General features: G+C 42.9%; 1 protein-coding gene across 1 annotated transcript in view; it reads right to left on the reverse strand.

The window, feature by feature from the left end:
* Positions 1-15,565, reverse strand: part of plxnd1 (plexin D1) — a 90,675-nt gene that overhangs the window by 26,361 nt on the left and 48,749 nt on the right. Inside the window, exons 13-19 of the mRNA XM_072682227.1 lie at positions 14,638-14,783; positions 11,454-11,559; positions 5,727-5,866; positions 5,232-5,408; positions 5,056-5,140; positions 4,094-4,363; positions 1,980-2,129 (exon numbers count right to left, since the gene is read on the reverse strand). Coding sequence (XP_072538328.1) covers positions 1,980-2,129; positions 4,094-4,363; positions 5,056-5,140; positions 5,232-5,408; positions 5,727-5,866; positions 11,454-11,559; positions 14,638-14,783 — 1,074 coding nt within the window. The remainder of the gene's footprint in view (positions 1-1,979; positions 2,130-4,093; positions 4,364-5,055; positions 5,141-5,231; positions 5,409-5,726; positions 5,867-11,453; positions 11,560-14,637; positions 14,784-15,565) is intronic.

Raw genomic sequence — 15,565 nt, forward strand, 5'->3', positions numbered from 1 at the left:
CAAAAGTAAAAGTGTCATGGTATAAAAAACACATCATTATAATCAGAAAATTGGAGTAGAAGGAAGGTTTTTGAGAATTGAAACACACAACTAACACCATGACATCACACAGCGAGTGCGTGCTGTTTCAGGCTAGATTCCAGGAACAGATTCATTACATTTTTTTATTTTCCAATCCAGTATTTTCTGCTGATATCAGTCCGATATTCGTACCTGATATCAGACATCTCTAACCACATTGCCTTCAATTGCACACCACATGGTCGTAACACTATTATGAGCTATTTAAGGGGCCCTATGTATTTTCTTGGCATAGCCAAATAAAGGCTCATTTCTGCTTAACATTAATTACGGATATGGACAGAGCATTCGGATATAGACTTTCTCATTGTTTTCACTGGGAGGCTAACACGTTTTGGTTCCATAATGAACCATGTTTATAACAGAGATGTGAGAGACAGACACTTTACCTCAAGTGACTTTTTAGACCCCTACAAGGTTCTTCACACTCACACATCTAGCTCTCATGTCTTTTATGGAATCAAAAGTGGCATCGCTCAATTTCTAAAAGTGTAGTTGCAGTACTGCTTTAGCACTAACCCCACTAATCATGTGGAGCCTGGCTAGCTCTCACAGTGAGTTATTTACATGCTTCAAAACGGTGCTAAATTACAGCCACCAGTCAGGGGATTAATAAAATAAAGTAGCAACTCTGTTTCAAGAACTGGATGATTCCTGAGGAATATCTGCTCAAACATGGCCATCATGAGAAGTATGTTTTCCATGGACCTGTTTAACTGCACTTTACCCTGTGTTAGTTTGTGCCGTGCTGCTGAGTAGATGTTAAAGTAGGCCTTCCTGAGAACACACACACACACACACACACAAACCCCCTGTGTTATGAGATTTCACTTGACATTTGACCTGCCCGCCTCATTGGCCTTGTCTGCTCTCTCGTGTTTGTAATCCTGGGTAAGTAGACGGGTTTGGAATTCCTGTCAGACATTCCATCTTTTGCCAACTCCCGGGAGAGAGTGTTCAGTCTCACTCATGCTCTCGTTTGTTAGCTGCATCAGTGGCTGGTGAGACCATCAGCAGGCCGTGGCTAATAGAGCGAGCGAGGTTAAATATAGCTGCTTGTCTTTCCACAATAATCCTTAACAAAGGAAAAGAAGGACTTCCACACAGCCTCAGAAAAGCACCGCTGGATCTGGTATGGGCTTGATTAGCGCTTATTTTGATGGTGGAATTATCTTCAGAGTCAAAACAACGGCAACTCCATCAGCGCCTGCTTTCAGCTACTCACGCAGAGAGGGCTGCAAATCAGAGGAGGCAGGATAAAGACGGGGAGATAAACAGGGGAGATAAAACACACTCTGGGAGTGGTTTACTGTTGCGCTGGGTGTGTGCTGTCCTCCATGTCACTAAAACATGATGGGACACGTTGATAGGGTCCACGTGCGTGTGTGTGTGTGTGTAATGTATTTCAGCTCGATGCAGGTTTGTTTCTGAGAGCTTAATAGCACGTAAAAGCCCTGGCTTCTCTAGTGATTCTCACAGGGGCACGTGGGTAACGTAGTTTCTGTTACTGCTGCTGGTACCACTGCCCACGCTCAACAGCATGATGAGGGTATTCAGAGCTTATCACATGCTAATTAACTGGATAAATCACATATAGGGGTTGTTGGCCAAACAAACCATCCAATCAGCTTCTCATATGACTGAAGTAGGAAAGTCAGGCTGTCATGATTATTTGTTCATGCTGAGTTTGGCCACTATGAGGCGAGCACCTGCCATCATGGTTGCCAGGTTGGTGGTTTTCTACAGTTTTTTGCCAGTTTTTAAAGCATAAAATGCCACCGTACACCTCTCCTCTAGGTGGACCCCAATTTGACATGTCATATAAAAAAAGGAAGAAATAGGAAGTCTAATGTTACATTAGATGTGAAATTAAATCACTTAATCAGGGATCAACTCACAGTGACGGGCAGCTCTCCTGTCCTGGAACTCAGTGTCCTGTTGATGGTGCAGTAGATCATCTGTTCGTTATTGAAGGTGATGTCACAGACGTCAGAGCCAATCTTGACAGAGTATTCCTCCTCTGTAAGATCCAGCTGGCTCGGCCCTTTCTGTTTCAGAGGCAAAACAAAAGAAAAACACTGTGTTAAAAAAGACAGCTTGACTATGGTGACTACCTGCCACTCACTAGCTCATAGCTCATAGCTCATGGGTCCTGGACAATTCAGTGTGTTTAGACTGGCAGCGCTAATCAGATTTTGAGTAGATTGGAATTTCTACTGTCTGAACAGTTAAAAAATCACATCGGTTGTTCCACCTCATTTTTAACTTTTTGATTTTGATTTGTTCACTCCTCTTTACCCCGTTGATCAGTGGTCAGTTTCCGACCGCTGATGAAGGGCTGGAGGGCTTTGTATGTAAACTTAACAGAGCAAAAACAAAGGAGAACATTGATGGAATGATTTGTTTTTGAGTGTTTATGTGTGTGTATGTGTTTGTGTGTGTGTGTGTGTATGGAACAGATGTTCTGTCCTCCTCCCTTAAGCAATTTATGTGTGTGTGTGTGTGTGTGTGTGTGTATGGGGGACAGGGCAGTGTCTGAAAAGGAAGAGTTTCCGGAAGTTCTGATTAAACTCTAGGGGCTGTGTCCCATTCCCTTTACCAACCACCCATCAACAAACACTTCCTCACGCCCACACACAAACACACACAAACACATACACATACACACACACACACATATATACATTTCCCAGTTCTGTGGACAAAAATCTGAATATACACCCTCTAAGGACAATGCATGGGTAAGTGCACACATACACAAACAGGCATATTTCCATCCTTTGTGTCATCATACACACATATTTACATCCTCTTTGTCCGAGTCAAAACAGGAATGCTGCAAATGACATCCACATTCCAGCAAAATCAAAACTGGAACCGAGTAAACAACTTCTCCCTCACTCTCTCACTCTCCCACAAACACACTCGACATTTAACCGCACGCACTTTGCTAGTTAACCCTTTCCCAAGCTCAGTCAGCTACACTTTCTCCTCCAAAGTCCAGTTGACCTTCATCAGGCGAGCTGCTGGGACTGATCTAATCCATACAGTGGCTGGAATTCTCAGAGAAGCCCCCAACCAAGCCTGTGTTCTTCTAACTGTACTGACAGGCCACAGTGATAGAATGTGATATATGGTGTTTATACAGGTAAAGCCACACTCACTGCTGAGATAAACAGCTTTAAACAATAGTCGGGGGTCAGCCGTGCATAGTACCATATACACACACCCAGTCTCTCCACCTGTTTAAGTGATCAGTGGAAACCAGTGAAATAGTCTTTCTGCCCAGCTGAATACATGCATCCTCTCTGGCTCAAAGCTCAGACACACCTCTGCTCCATCCTTCCTCATCCCCTCATTCTTTCAGCAGGAAATCAACACTTCGACCCCTGTTACAGACTTCCTGTCAGGCCCCCTTCAAGAAGCTGCAAGCGTTCGACCACACAGATCCGCACGTCTCCGCACGTCTCTGCAGTTTCCTGACAAGTGTGTGCGGGTACGGGATCCAGCAGTGCCCTTTTATGTTGTTATTATAGCCATGAGGAAACCGTGTGCCTTATGCACAAGCACACACACACACACACACATAGACACAAAGAGCCTTAGAGAAGGCTGTACAGAGGAGGTAAGCCGGGTGGCCGCTTTTAGAAGGGGATCGTGTTTGGCATAAGAAATCTCTTTGATGTCTGTGTGTGTAATGTGTGTGTGTGTCTGTATATGTGTGTGTGATGTTTTATTGGTATATTTAATGGAGGGCTTTAGGTAATGTCAATATTGGGCTTTCAATGATGTCATTAAACTGGTCATTTTTGGTTAGTAAGTTGCACCTAGGCTTGCGGTTTAAATGCTGGTGAATGGGATTTCAAAATTCTGACTATGTCTGATGTGTCAAATCTCTGTTCTATGACTCCAAGTGACATTCCTGACTTGTGTAAATGTGTACATCTACAATCAACCTTCTCTGATCTACACTCATTTCACAAAAAGGACATGGAGAACAATATTCACTCACATTGATGACAAGTAAGAGAGGTTCTCCAGGATGGTGCTTTATGAGTTTCTCTTTGCTGGCCGTGTAGAATTGCGGGTCCTCCACATACTCGAACGGAAAGTGACCTGTGTGAGGCTCCTCCTCCTCCTCCTCCAGGTCGAGCCCAGAGGAGGCCTGGCTTTCCCCTCTGTACAAATTTCCATTCAGTTTGAACTGGGCTGAGACCTGCTGTGACTGGCTGGCGGCAGGGGAGGGGCACAGAAGAAGGGTAGGTGACCGGACGTTGCAATCCTGCCAACCAGAAAGGGCATACAAGTCACATGGAAGCTGCTGACAAATTAAACACATGAACTGTAACCTTCAATAGTATGTAATGTCCTGACAGTGTTCTACAAAGTGTCATATAGTAGTTATAGTGCATTATAGTGTTATGACACTTGACTGTATGAAGTCATATAGTCATTTGTTGTTTCTTTATATTCACTATGTAAGAAGGAGTAACTATGCAGCATTATGCCAGGAATTGTAAGGAACTATGAATGTCATATGACCCCTTATAAATGCATTTAAATAGTGTTATTAATACAGGATTCTACTTGCAGTTTCTTTTACATCAGCTAACAGACACCTGCACTGGTAAGTATCATGCTGAGTGATAGGGGAGAAGGAGGGCCAACCTATCCAGCCAGAAACAGAGAGGCCACTTATGCTCTTTGGGATTCCCGGTTATGGATAGGTGTGCTTTTTCTGGGTGTTTTAACACACTACTAATGTCCAGCCAAAAGGTGCTCTAATAAAGATCTAGAAGATGAGAAGGCTAGCACTGAACATCTACAGAAGTATAGATAAACTGCTGCAGCTGCTAATAAAGTGTCCAGTAAGCACATATGTTGGATTTGAATCCAGCAGTCTTGGCCTACATTTGTCTGGCTTTGAAGAAGGACAACTTATGTTGGTCAGTACAAAAAAAAAAAAGCGCTTACCATTTCACCAATGCCCACCATCTCCAACTTGGCTGTCTGGACCAGATCAAAGCCATGACCTATCACAGAGATCATTCGGCCACCACTGAAACACACACATACAGATCGGTGGTCACTGATAGGGGCTTTATCACTTTGTTTCTGCAGGTTGTATCAAAGTGATGTGTGTAATTAACCTCAGGTAGCTTTTGCTTGGCTTGATGTTGCTGATGGTGGGGTTATTTTTGTAGGAGAACACACGGCTGAGATGTGTCTCACAGGGCCTCCCGTCATACTCCACGCACACCGACACGTCCTCGGCATGTTCGGGCACGGCCGGGGGCATCACACAAAGGATGATTTCAGCAGACAGGCTGTAAAACAACGGAGGGTAGGTAGTACCAATAATGGCATGGTTTTGGGATGGGTATCAGTGTTATGAAATACTGCTATAAATGGACTAGTAGCACAATCTCAAGAGGAACACACTGCACACACTCTTACAAACAAAGACAAACACTCTCACACACAATGAACAGCAACATCCTCCCAGGACATACAACACGCCCCGCGCTTCCAACATTGCCATCTTTGCCACAGTTCTTCCCAAAAGTAAGAAATTGAATGTATCAATTTCACTTAGACATAGTCAACTTCCTTCTCACTACACACACCCACATGCACATACTTACATGTCAATGTCACAGTCCTGAGTGCCATTAACCTTCACGTTAACAGAAGATCCAGCCTCCAAGGACACCCCTTTGATGGTTAGCCTTGTTCCACCAGCGATGGGCCCCTCTCTGGGTGTCAGATCAAGCAGACTGGGGTCCTGCAGGGTGGAGGACAGAGCACACAGTTAGTTTTGGAGCTGCAGTCTTTAATAAACATCTTTAAGCCTTTCTCTTGTTTAATATTTAAAACGCAGGCTTATTATTTAGCTTTTAAACCTAAGATTTATTTCAATCCTACACTAAATTTACACGATGATAGTGTGCCACCTGTTTGCACTTCAATAAAATGACTAAACATTAGAAGTGGGGGAAAAGTTAGAATCTTGGATGCATCTTGCTGTATGACGTACTGGACAGCCTACTAAACAATAGGTTTCTAAACAGTAACCTTAGACAGCCTATTGTCCCGCCAGCAGGCCGAAAGTGTTCAACAAACTTCTGTTACCAAAGAATAGTCCCACCAGTCTGTACAGAAGTCCCTGTAGTCCCTGTAATAGTCACTACAGAGTAATACACCTTAGTGTGTAATAAGCCTTGGAGTGTTAAGGGGTTAAGCTTAACTAACCCTTTAAATGCAACTAATTCAATCTTTGAATGCACCAAATAAACTAACTTAAGTCAAATCACCTGTTTTCTAGTGTTGCAACTGTGTTGATGTGACATATTTTGGTACAACCACTTGACACATCATTTCAGTGTGGCATTTAAAATCTAGGCCAGCATATTGGCCACTGAGAGTTTAAAGGAATACTCTGGTGTTGTACAACCTAACCTCCATCTGTCACGTCTACCGCATAGAGACCAAAGACAGTCCTTTCCCAGTTCTTTGAACAGAGCAGAACTGAAGCACCTGCCCATTGGCTTCTATTATAAAAGTAAGATTAGTGAGAGGGTTAAGGATTTTGAGACATTTGTAGGCTTATCGTACCGCTCCTCTAGGACAGCTCCTTATTTCCTTTTTTATACCCTTCTCTCTGTCTCACTTTCTCTACTCTAGATGGGGACTTTTCTTGAGGTTTGGATTTATTTTAAAAATGTGTTTCTGCACATGATTTCCTCTGTTCTTGCACTAATGCTGTGTTCCACTTGAATGCATCCTGATTTTCATTTGAGATGTCAGAGTATGTATAAGTAGAAAATTTCAACTGGAACACCCTCACAAGTCGGATTTCCTGCTCAGAAAGTCAGGAGAGCTTTACTAACCCTGAACTCAAATCCAGGATGGTCGCACCACACGTCAACAGTAATATAAGCAGTAGTATTATTGTCAAACAGTAGTGTCCTGCTTCTATCTGTGGACGTGTTTCCATGACGCTTGGATGCACAAATTGCTTCATAACGTTTTGCTATTAAGCTGTATTGCTAAGAATGCTAATCTGGGACTTAATTTGGTTAGAATCGGCCATGAAACACCGGTAAAGGGTCAGAGCAGTTGTGGTAAACTCAAAGCTAACTGTTTTTGGAAATGTTTTGAAATAGTGTACAACTGAACTGGAACGTGGTCAACTTGGGTGTGACGTCATTCCCAGCTCTGACATCTGACTTCCAAGGAAAATGAAGTGCAGCATAAATATGTGGAACATGTTAAAGTTACTCCCCTTGATGCTACAGATGGGTAGATTGAGATGAGGCTGCACAACGCTGGACCTTTTCTCTTTATTGGCTTAAACCAGTGATACCAGGTAACACACCAAAGTGTGTCCAGAGCTACTCAGGAAAATAAAAAGCGGAATCAGTCTGAGTGTCGCCAAGCAGAGTAAAGTGAAGTGTGAAATACAGCAAAGTTGATTAAGAAAGAAATTGCAGAGGAGCACTGAGAGGAAAGGAGGTCTAAAAGAACAATACAGACATGAATTAAGCAGAAATGCAGTGGGGGGACATACATTTTTATATAAAATCACCATATGGAAAAGCTGAGAGTCTTTCATATGTGTGCGTGTGTGTGTGCTTCTGTGTTTGACAGCTCCCACCTAATAAAATAAATAGAGAATAACTCTCCAGCACTCTTGCTGGTCTGCACTGTCGCTCAAAGCCAATGTACCGTGGAGGTCTAACGGCAAGGGTGCAGATGTACAAATACAGAACACACACACACTGAGCAAACTCAGCAACAGGCATATTTTACAGGCCCCATTCAGACACACAAACATAAAGGACACACAAATAGCTGCATGATATCACTTCCTTTGTGCGTCTGTGTACCTAAGTGCTTAAGGGAGTTTGTGTGGGGTCGAGAGCTGGGGGTGTGAAGAGGTGGGGGGCTCTGAGTGGCTTTGTCTTTGTGTTTGAGTGAGTGTGAATGTAGAAGCTTGGAATCAGTTGAGGATGTAAAATATCTGAAGCAGCAAGTGTGTGTGTGTGTGTGTGTGTGTGTGTGTGTGTGTGTGGAGATGGTAAGACAGATGTTTCCTGAGCTTAGTGAGAGGGTTAAGGATTTTGAGGAAGGACGTTGGGACGTTTGGAGGCTTACATCCTCTTTTCTTCTGGGACGGCTCCTTCCCTTCCTTTCCTTTCCCTTTGCTTTTAACTTTTTACATTCATTCTTGTTATTTGTTACATTCCAGTGTTTAAAAGGGCATTTCAGAGAGCATGCTTTTATATGTTTCTAATGTCTCTAAAGTGTTAGATGGCCTAAAGGATGGAAAAACGTATTTCCCAGATTTTTTTGAGTTTGCAATAATACATAAACATCAAGTTTCAGTATACTACTATTCCCTTCCCAGTCCATACACTCACCAAGCCTTGTATTAAGAACACTATACTAACACTGGGTAGGACCTCCTTTTGCTCTCAAAACAGCCTGAAGACAATCCATTGATAATCTCGTCCAGTTTGACATGACTGCATCGCACTGTTCCTGCAGCTTTTGCCCAAGCTGAGCCAAGAAAACATTCCCCACACCATTACTCCACTGCCACCAGCCTGGACTGTTGACACAAGGCAGGTTGAGTCCAAGGGCCTGTTGTTGACTCCACCATCTGTGGGCCTCAGCAGGAATCATCAGATTAATCAGACCAGGCTATGTTTACAGCCCTTATCTGTCCGGTTTTGGTGAGCCTGTGCCTGTACTGCATCCTCAGCTTTCTGTTCTTGGCTGACAGAAGTGGAACTCGACATTTTCGTCTTCCGCTGTTGTAACGCTTCCATCTCACCAAAACAGTACAGAGTGGTTATCTGAGGTACCGTTGCCTTTCTGTCACCTCCATTTGGCTGATTAGATAATTGCATGAATGAGCAGGTATACAGTAGCTTCGTGGTGAGTGTTATAATTAGTGTTTCAGCCCGGACTGTTTTTAAATGAGGACTGAAGTGTCAGCTCATTTACATGCATTAAGTCTAAAGTCACAGTAACAAAAACAGCCTGCATAATGTAAAGGGATTATCAGAGGTTGGGAAGTGGTCATGTAATAAATGTAAATTACTTCAGTTAATTAATACTCACAACCTTCAAGGAGTTTGTTACATTTAGCCAACTGTGAAAGCTATTTTTAAGCCTGGAAGTGTTCCAGAGTACTGCTCCCTAATCGTCCAGAAAACGGTTGTGTTGGATTCGTTTCAAGCGAGCTCTGGTGTGGTCCGCAGCGAGTTGTGAAAGTTGTCAGCTCATTGGTACATTTTGTATGTTACTCCTTGTTTCAGGTTCTGTAATGGTAACAGAAAGTGGAGCAAGCCCCTGCACATCTTGTCTTACACAGCTAAAAAATCTCCCTCAGCTTCCTGCATGAGGTCACACATCTAATAACCTCTTGGCACTAGGCACAACGTTTTCTAGGTCAGTGGTGGCTCAGTGGTTAGTGCGCTTGGTTATTGATTACAGGATTGTGGTCTCAATACCCTAGTTTGCTAAGATGCCACTGTTGGGTCCTTGAGCCAGGCCTTTAACTCTCTCTGCTCCATGACTGACCCAAGCTGTATAAAACTGACCCAGCTGTGTAAGGCTGAGCCAACTGTATATGTATAATAATGATAAAGGCTTCTATTTCTTCTCTCTTTATTAATGTCTGATGGTTGGTAGCCTGCCAGAGGACCATAACAATGATAAAAGTATGAGCCATTTGTCAATTGCCATTCATTTATTATCAAAAACTGTAAAGGACCTTCCAAAGTTGTGCAATCAAACTGTGCAATCAATCCACATTCCAGAAATTCTCCTATGTAAAAGCAAACCTATCCACCAAATGAGGCAAGAGTTGATTCTGGGTGTAAACTCAACTAGTGTGTTCTTAAGTATGAGAACACCCTAAAAGTGAGGTTCTTGATGGTTTGCGTAATATTCTAAAGTATGCATGTATTCTAACCTACACTCTACATTCTATATTAACACAAGTAACACCCTGATTATTTTTAAACTGCTGATCATTAAAGAGTTACATTACACTCATTACACACATTAGGAAGCACGTTAGAACAGCAGACACAAACGCCACATTCCTTCCCATTCAGCAACCACGTTTAGTCGAGCGCAAAATGACTCACTCCAGCTGCTAACCCAAGTTTGAGATCTTCCAGTAGAACAATGTCAGAGAAATCCCCTCTCTTCTTCCTCCATTACAGAGGAACAAAAGCTCAGGAAAGGGGAAAAAACTGATGAGCTATGGCCAGACTCTACTCGGCACAATCCAGCCAAAGCACTGTCTGAGGAATCGAAAATGATCTGATCAGCCTTCTTCGGACAACAGGGCACAATATACACAACAGGCACAACCCTGACCTCATCCATGTCTGGTGGGATATTGTCTTTAATAGAAATTGCATAGCATTGTAAATATCTGCTGTTTGCTCCCAGGAGTATTTGTCAGGCCTTTTCTGCAACTTTTCTGCAACTTTACTGCAGTAAGTGTTTCTCTGATACTGAGGAAAGCTAACAGTGCAAGTCTGCTGAGTTAATGTCATGTGGCTTTGTTTTGCATCTTCTTGCATCTACTAATTTGTGGCTATTTCCTTGTGATGCTTAAGTTTTACACCACTATACATAATAAAAAGCCACCAATCACCAAGGTCACCTTTTACATTTTGCAAATTAGCTGAAATAAATAATGCACTCTGATTCTATACATTAATTTTGCTAGCCAGGTTCTCATTAGGCTGAATGAGACTTTTGCTAGCATTTTCTAAAGCTTGTGGAGTCTTACAGCTGTGCTTGGGTAAGTGAATTAGTTTTATTTCATATATTAACTTATCTGTTCATTTCATTTTTTAAAGTATTTATTAAAACCCAGCACATATACTGCGCTGACAGCCTACTTTGTGAGCGCTACTGAAGAAGGGAAACTACCCAAGTAGGGAAACTCCACGGGCGGCTCAGGCGTTTGTTCGAGAGCAGAGTAGAGGGTCAAGGTCAAGCAGCACAAAGGCTCCACTTCAGCTAATGGCTCTGCATTTGAGCAGCCCACTCACTTGTTTTTGCTGGCACAAGCCGGAGAATGACAGAAACGCTTAGATGGAGCGTTCTGTGTTTCAGTACCTCCGTCGCAGGCGCACACACACATGCACAGCAACACAATGGCAAGAAGTGTTTTTTTTTTTTTAATATCTAGGATGATTCCAAGCATGCCCGCATGCCTGAATACCATCAGCATCTGTTAGCGTTCAAGACAGTGACAGTTTGCTAAACACACACACATACAGAGAGAGAGAGAGAGAGACAGGCAACGAAAGAGAGCGAGAGAGAGAGACCGTACGTACCACATAGGAGAAGGCTTCTTTTGAATGACCCATTCCATTTTCACTCACTCGGACTTCCACCTTGCTCTGAAGAGTGTACTGAGAGGGTCCAGTTTCACACACTAACCTGAAGTGCAAGAAACATCCAGGTGAAAATGAAACAGAGCTTTTTTTGCTGATTTTGTAAATCAATAATTCAGCAACGATTGAACAATTGACCTAAAACTGAAATATTACATTTTCTGCCCACTTTATAGCACAATTTATATTTATTTGCTGAATTTAACAATTTATTATGAAAAAATGCACAGTCATATCAGAATACCATGAACACCCCTGGTTGAACTCGGCCCATAAGATAAGCTCCACTTCCTGTATAGGAGCAGTCTGTAGTTCTACAATTCCAGACTGTAGTCCATCTGTTTCTCTGCATACTTTGTCCGCCTCCTTTCACCCTGTTCTTCAATGGTCAGGACCCCACAGAACCCGCACACCACAGAACAGCTATTATTTGGGTGGTGGCTCATTCTCAGCACTGCAGTAACACAGTCACATGGCGGTGGTGTGTCGCTGTGCACTGCGCTGTACGATTAGATCAGACACAGCAGTGCTGCTGGAGTTTTTAAACACTGTGTCCACTCACTGTCCACTCTATCAGACGCTCCTACCTAGTTGGTCCACCTTGTAAAGTCAGAGTAGGGAGCTCATCTGTTGCTGCACAGTTTGTGCTGGTCATCATCTAGCTCTTTCAGATGTTTAAGTATTTGTTAAATGTCTCTTCCAATTTGTAAAAGCTCAGCTAAACAGCTAAACACCCTGTTACTAATCATGTGTTGTGCACTGCTTCACAAACACACACATACACACACATGAGACAGCCAAGGGAGTAAGATGCGGATATTTGTTTTAACACCCAGGAATTGAGACTAATTAAGCTTTAATGACATCAGTCTTAACTGCACTGAGCCATGTTAGCCATGTGTGTGCACATTTATACAGCTGCAAGCAAGTGAATACCAGTGTGTTAGTAATACGCTAGGGTAGGTACCCATTGACATACATATACACACACACAGGTGCACAGTGCTGGTTTATTTAGTCAGGTGGCAACTCTACCTTACTGATTGACCAGAAGATTCACTCCCGCAGGACATGTACACACACACACACACACACACACACACACACACACACAGACATACCCAAACTTTTAGGTCTGCTTTTAATAAGGGGGCTGGAAGTCATTATATGTAGCCACAGTTTAGCCACACTCTGATGGAGTGTGTCTGTGTATGTCTATGAGTGTGTGTGTGTGTGTGTGTGTGTGTTAGTTTTCAGTGGCCGTTCGGTGGCTCTATTTAAAGTATTTATTTATTTATTTATTTAGCACACTTCACAGCATTACTTTTGACACTGTGGGTAAATCAGCGTAAGCTGCGATGCCACATTCACACATATGTGTGTGAGTCACATGTGTATTATGACTGTAGTGTCGGGGACTTCCTCTGTGGGACCACCACAATGCACAAGTCCGCACCATACCCACGGTGATCCATTCAGCCAATCGCAAGGCCTAGATGTCAGGCAAGATCTCATGGTGACAGGTTGACAGAGACGCGAAGCTGCTGTGTGTTACATTCTACAAACTGCAAGAGAAGAGTTTCCTTCCAGCAATCACACCATGATCATGTGTGAACAGTGTGCTGTAGGACCTTTATAAGCAACTGCATAAGGTGGGAAAGAGTGCGGATTTGGATTTCCTGGTAAACGTGTGAAGCATTTTAAATTGAATTGGAAGGAAAAGTGAAGCTAAGGCTGCGTTCACACCAGCCACTTTCTTCTTCAAATGCCAGTGCATATCATTTACATTGAATACAAAGGCAAGCAGTCATAAGCATCGACTATAGTACTTTTATATGCCAGAGGTTCTTATCAGGTCGGCCAATCAGGTTGCAGCTCAGTGCACTTGGGGAAAACAACGAAGATGGAGAGTGGCAGTGCTGGTTGAAAAATTAGCATTAACACTGGCAGGTGTACTCTTCTCCTTTTGATGTTCTCCCCCAAAGATAAAGCTATGACTAACAGCATCCACCACAGAATAGTTAGGCTACATATTGACAAAGAAATCTGATATTTCTATGATAATACTAGTAGACCTAGTTTAAATTACTAGCTAAGCCAGTTAAGCCCAGGTTTATTAAACAGCAACAGTTTTTAAACAGAAAGGGATTAAGGGTGATTACTTTGAGGGCTGATGTGTAAACAGAAGCCGATACAGAACTGAGTAATATAAACTAAGCATATCATATCTAAAATAGTTTAATATTTAAATGATATTAAGCCAGAATTTATTTCTTTGTGACATTTTATTTTACTTCACCCTTAAAGATTAATATTTGCTTCCTACGTGGAAAGCATTTGATGGCTAGCATCTCCAAAATATCAGCCAGGTATTGTGAGATTGTTCCTTGTATGCAGTGATCAGTGGTCCAAGAAAGGTCAACCAGGTATTAGGCCTTACTTATTAGGGGAGAGGACGCCATCTACCCACCCCCTGCCAATGATGGCAAAGTTGCATGGCTGGGGATTTTAACTCACAACCTTTGTGTCAATAAGGGTCAGTGTTTTGTTTGTTTGCTTGTTTGTTTGTTTGTCTGTTTGTTTTTAAAATGTGTCAAACCACATTAGAGCTCTGGTATAAACTGGTATTAATGTTTTTCATTATTTAACCATTCTGCAATGAGCTTTACTAAGAACACTACTCATATTCTTGTCATGGTTGGTGACTGCGAGTGGGGTGGGGGGTCCAAACAGATTTTTTTTTGCCCAAGGGCCTTGCATGATCCATCCAAATGAGTGCACTAAGTTTTCCATACAGAACAAAATGTCTAGCGTGAACACTACACTTACACCATAAAGGTCCCTTTTTCCTCTTTAAATCTCAGCATGTTTTCAAATGCACTTCAGGATGAAGCTTGCTGAGTCTAACCTGCTGTACGTTCTCCCATTTAGCGCTTATGCTTGAGACCCACCATGTAATTTACTGTACATGCAATATACTGTAATTAGCACATCATTCACTGTGATTAGAACTTAGCACAGCAACATACACCTTTTTTCAGATGGGTGGTAAGATACTGCACATGCAGTATGAAAAATACAAAAGTGTGTATGTGTGTGTATGTGTGTGTGGTTGTGTACTCACTCTGTTGAAACAGTGTAGCGTCCAGGAAGCACACGGCAGGACGTGTCCCCTATAGACACCTTTACATCTTCAGCCCTGCGCCCCAGATTTCTGCCCTGAACCGTCAGAAGCGTCCCACCCCTGAGGGGACCACTGAGGGGTAGGATCTGGAAGAAAAAAAACAAGCAGTTTAGGGTCAGAACCACACATAGAACTAGAATCTAAGCTCAGTGGCTCATTTAAATTAGACACCAACAGCACAATACGAGTCAGAATGGAAGAGTGGTCAGTGCTTTCTGCTGTTTGTTTTCATATCCTGACCACGGCTTTGTAGAGCATGAGGGGAGCCTTCGTGTTTGGGGTCAGGCTAACAGACAGAGTCGACAAACTGTCTGCCTTCCCCACACAAACATAAACAAACACACTAAAACACACAGCCACACATGCACTAATGCATTTCCGTATCCTCAAAGTGAGTGAGTGTGAGACACAGAAGAGACAAAAGAGATAGACAGAAAGAAAGGGGCGAGAGACTGGGGCTGTTGTTTGACTTCTTGTTTATAGTCACAGCTCATTTGCCACCTTCCCTTTCTTTTCCTCCATCCCTCTATCCCCCATATCTCTTTCTTCTTCTCTTTTTCACTGAAGCGAGGCCCGCTGCCCTCATGTTGCAGCTCTAACCCCAGCTGCCCTCGAGCTGCCGTGGTAACGAGCGATAACCATCACCATGCGGTCAACTCAGTCTTGCAGCAGCTACCGTGAGAGCACAGCAACACATGACTGGATCACTGTGCTTGTGTGTGTGTGTGTGAGTATTTGTTTTTGCACAGTTTTGGGACATACAGTACTGTGCTTAAGTCTGAAGCAGTCACAACACTGTTTGCCTCACTAGTAACGGTGGTTCTGTCAGTTAGTAGTCAGAATCTGATTGTCAGTGACGTTATTGATT

Source organism: Salminus brasiliensis, chromosome 6, assembly GCF_030463535.1.
Source record: "Salminus brasiliensis chromosome 6, fSalBra1.hap2, whole genome shotgun sequence".
Lineage (NCBI taxonomy): Eukaryota > Metazoa > Chordata > Actinopteri > Characiformes > Bryconidae > Salminus > Salminus brasiliensis.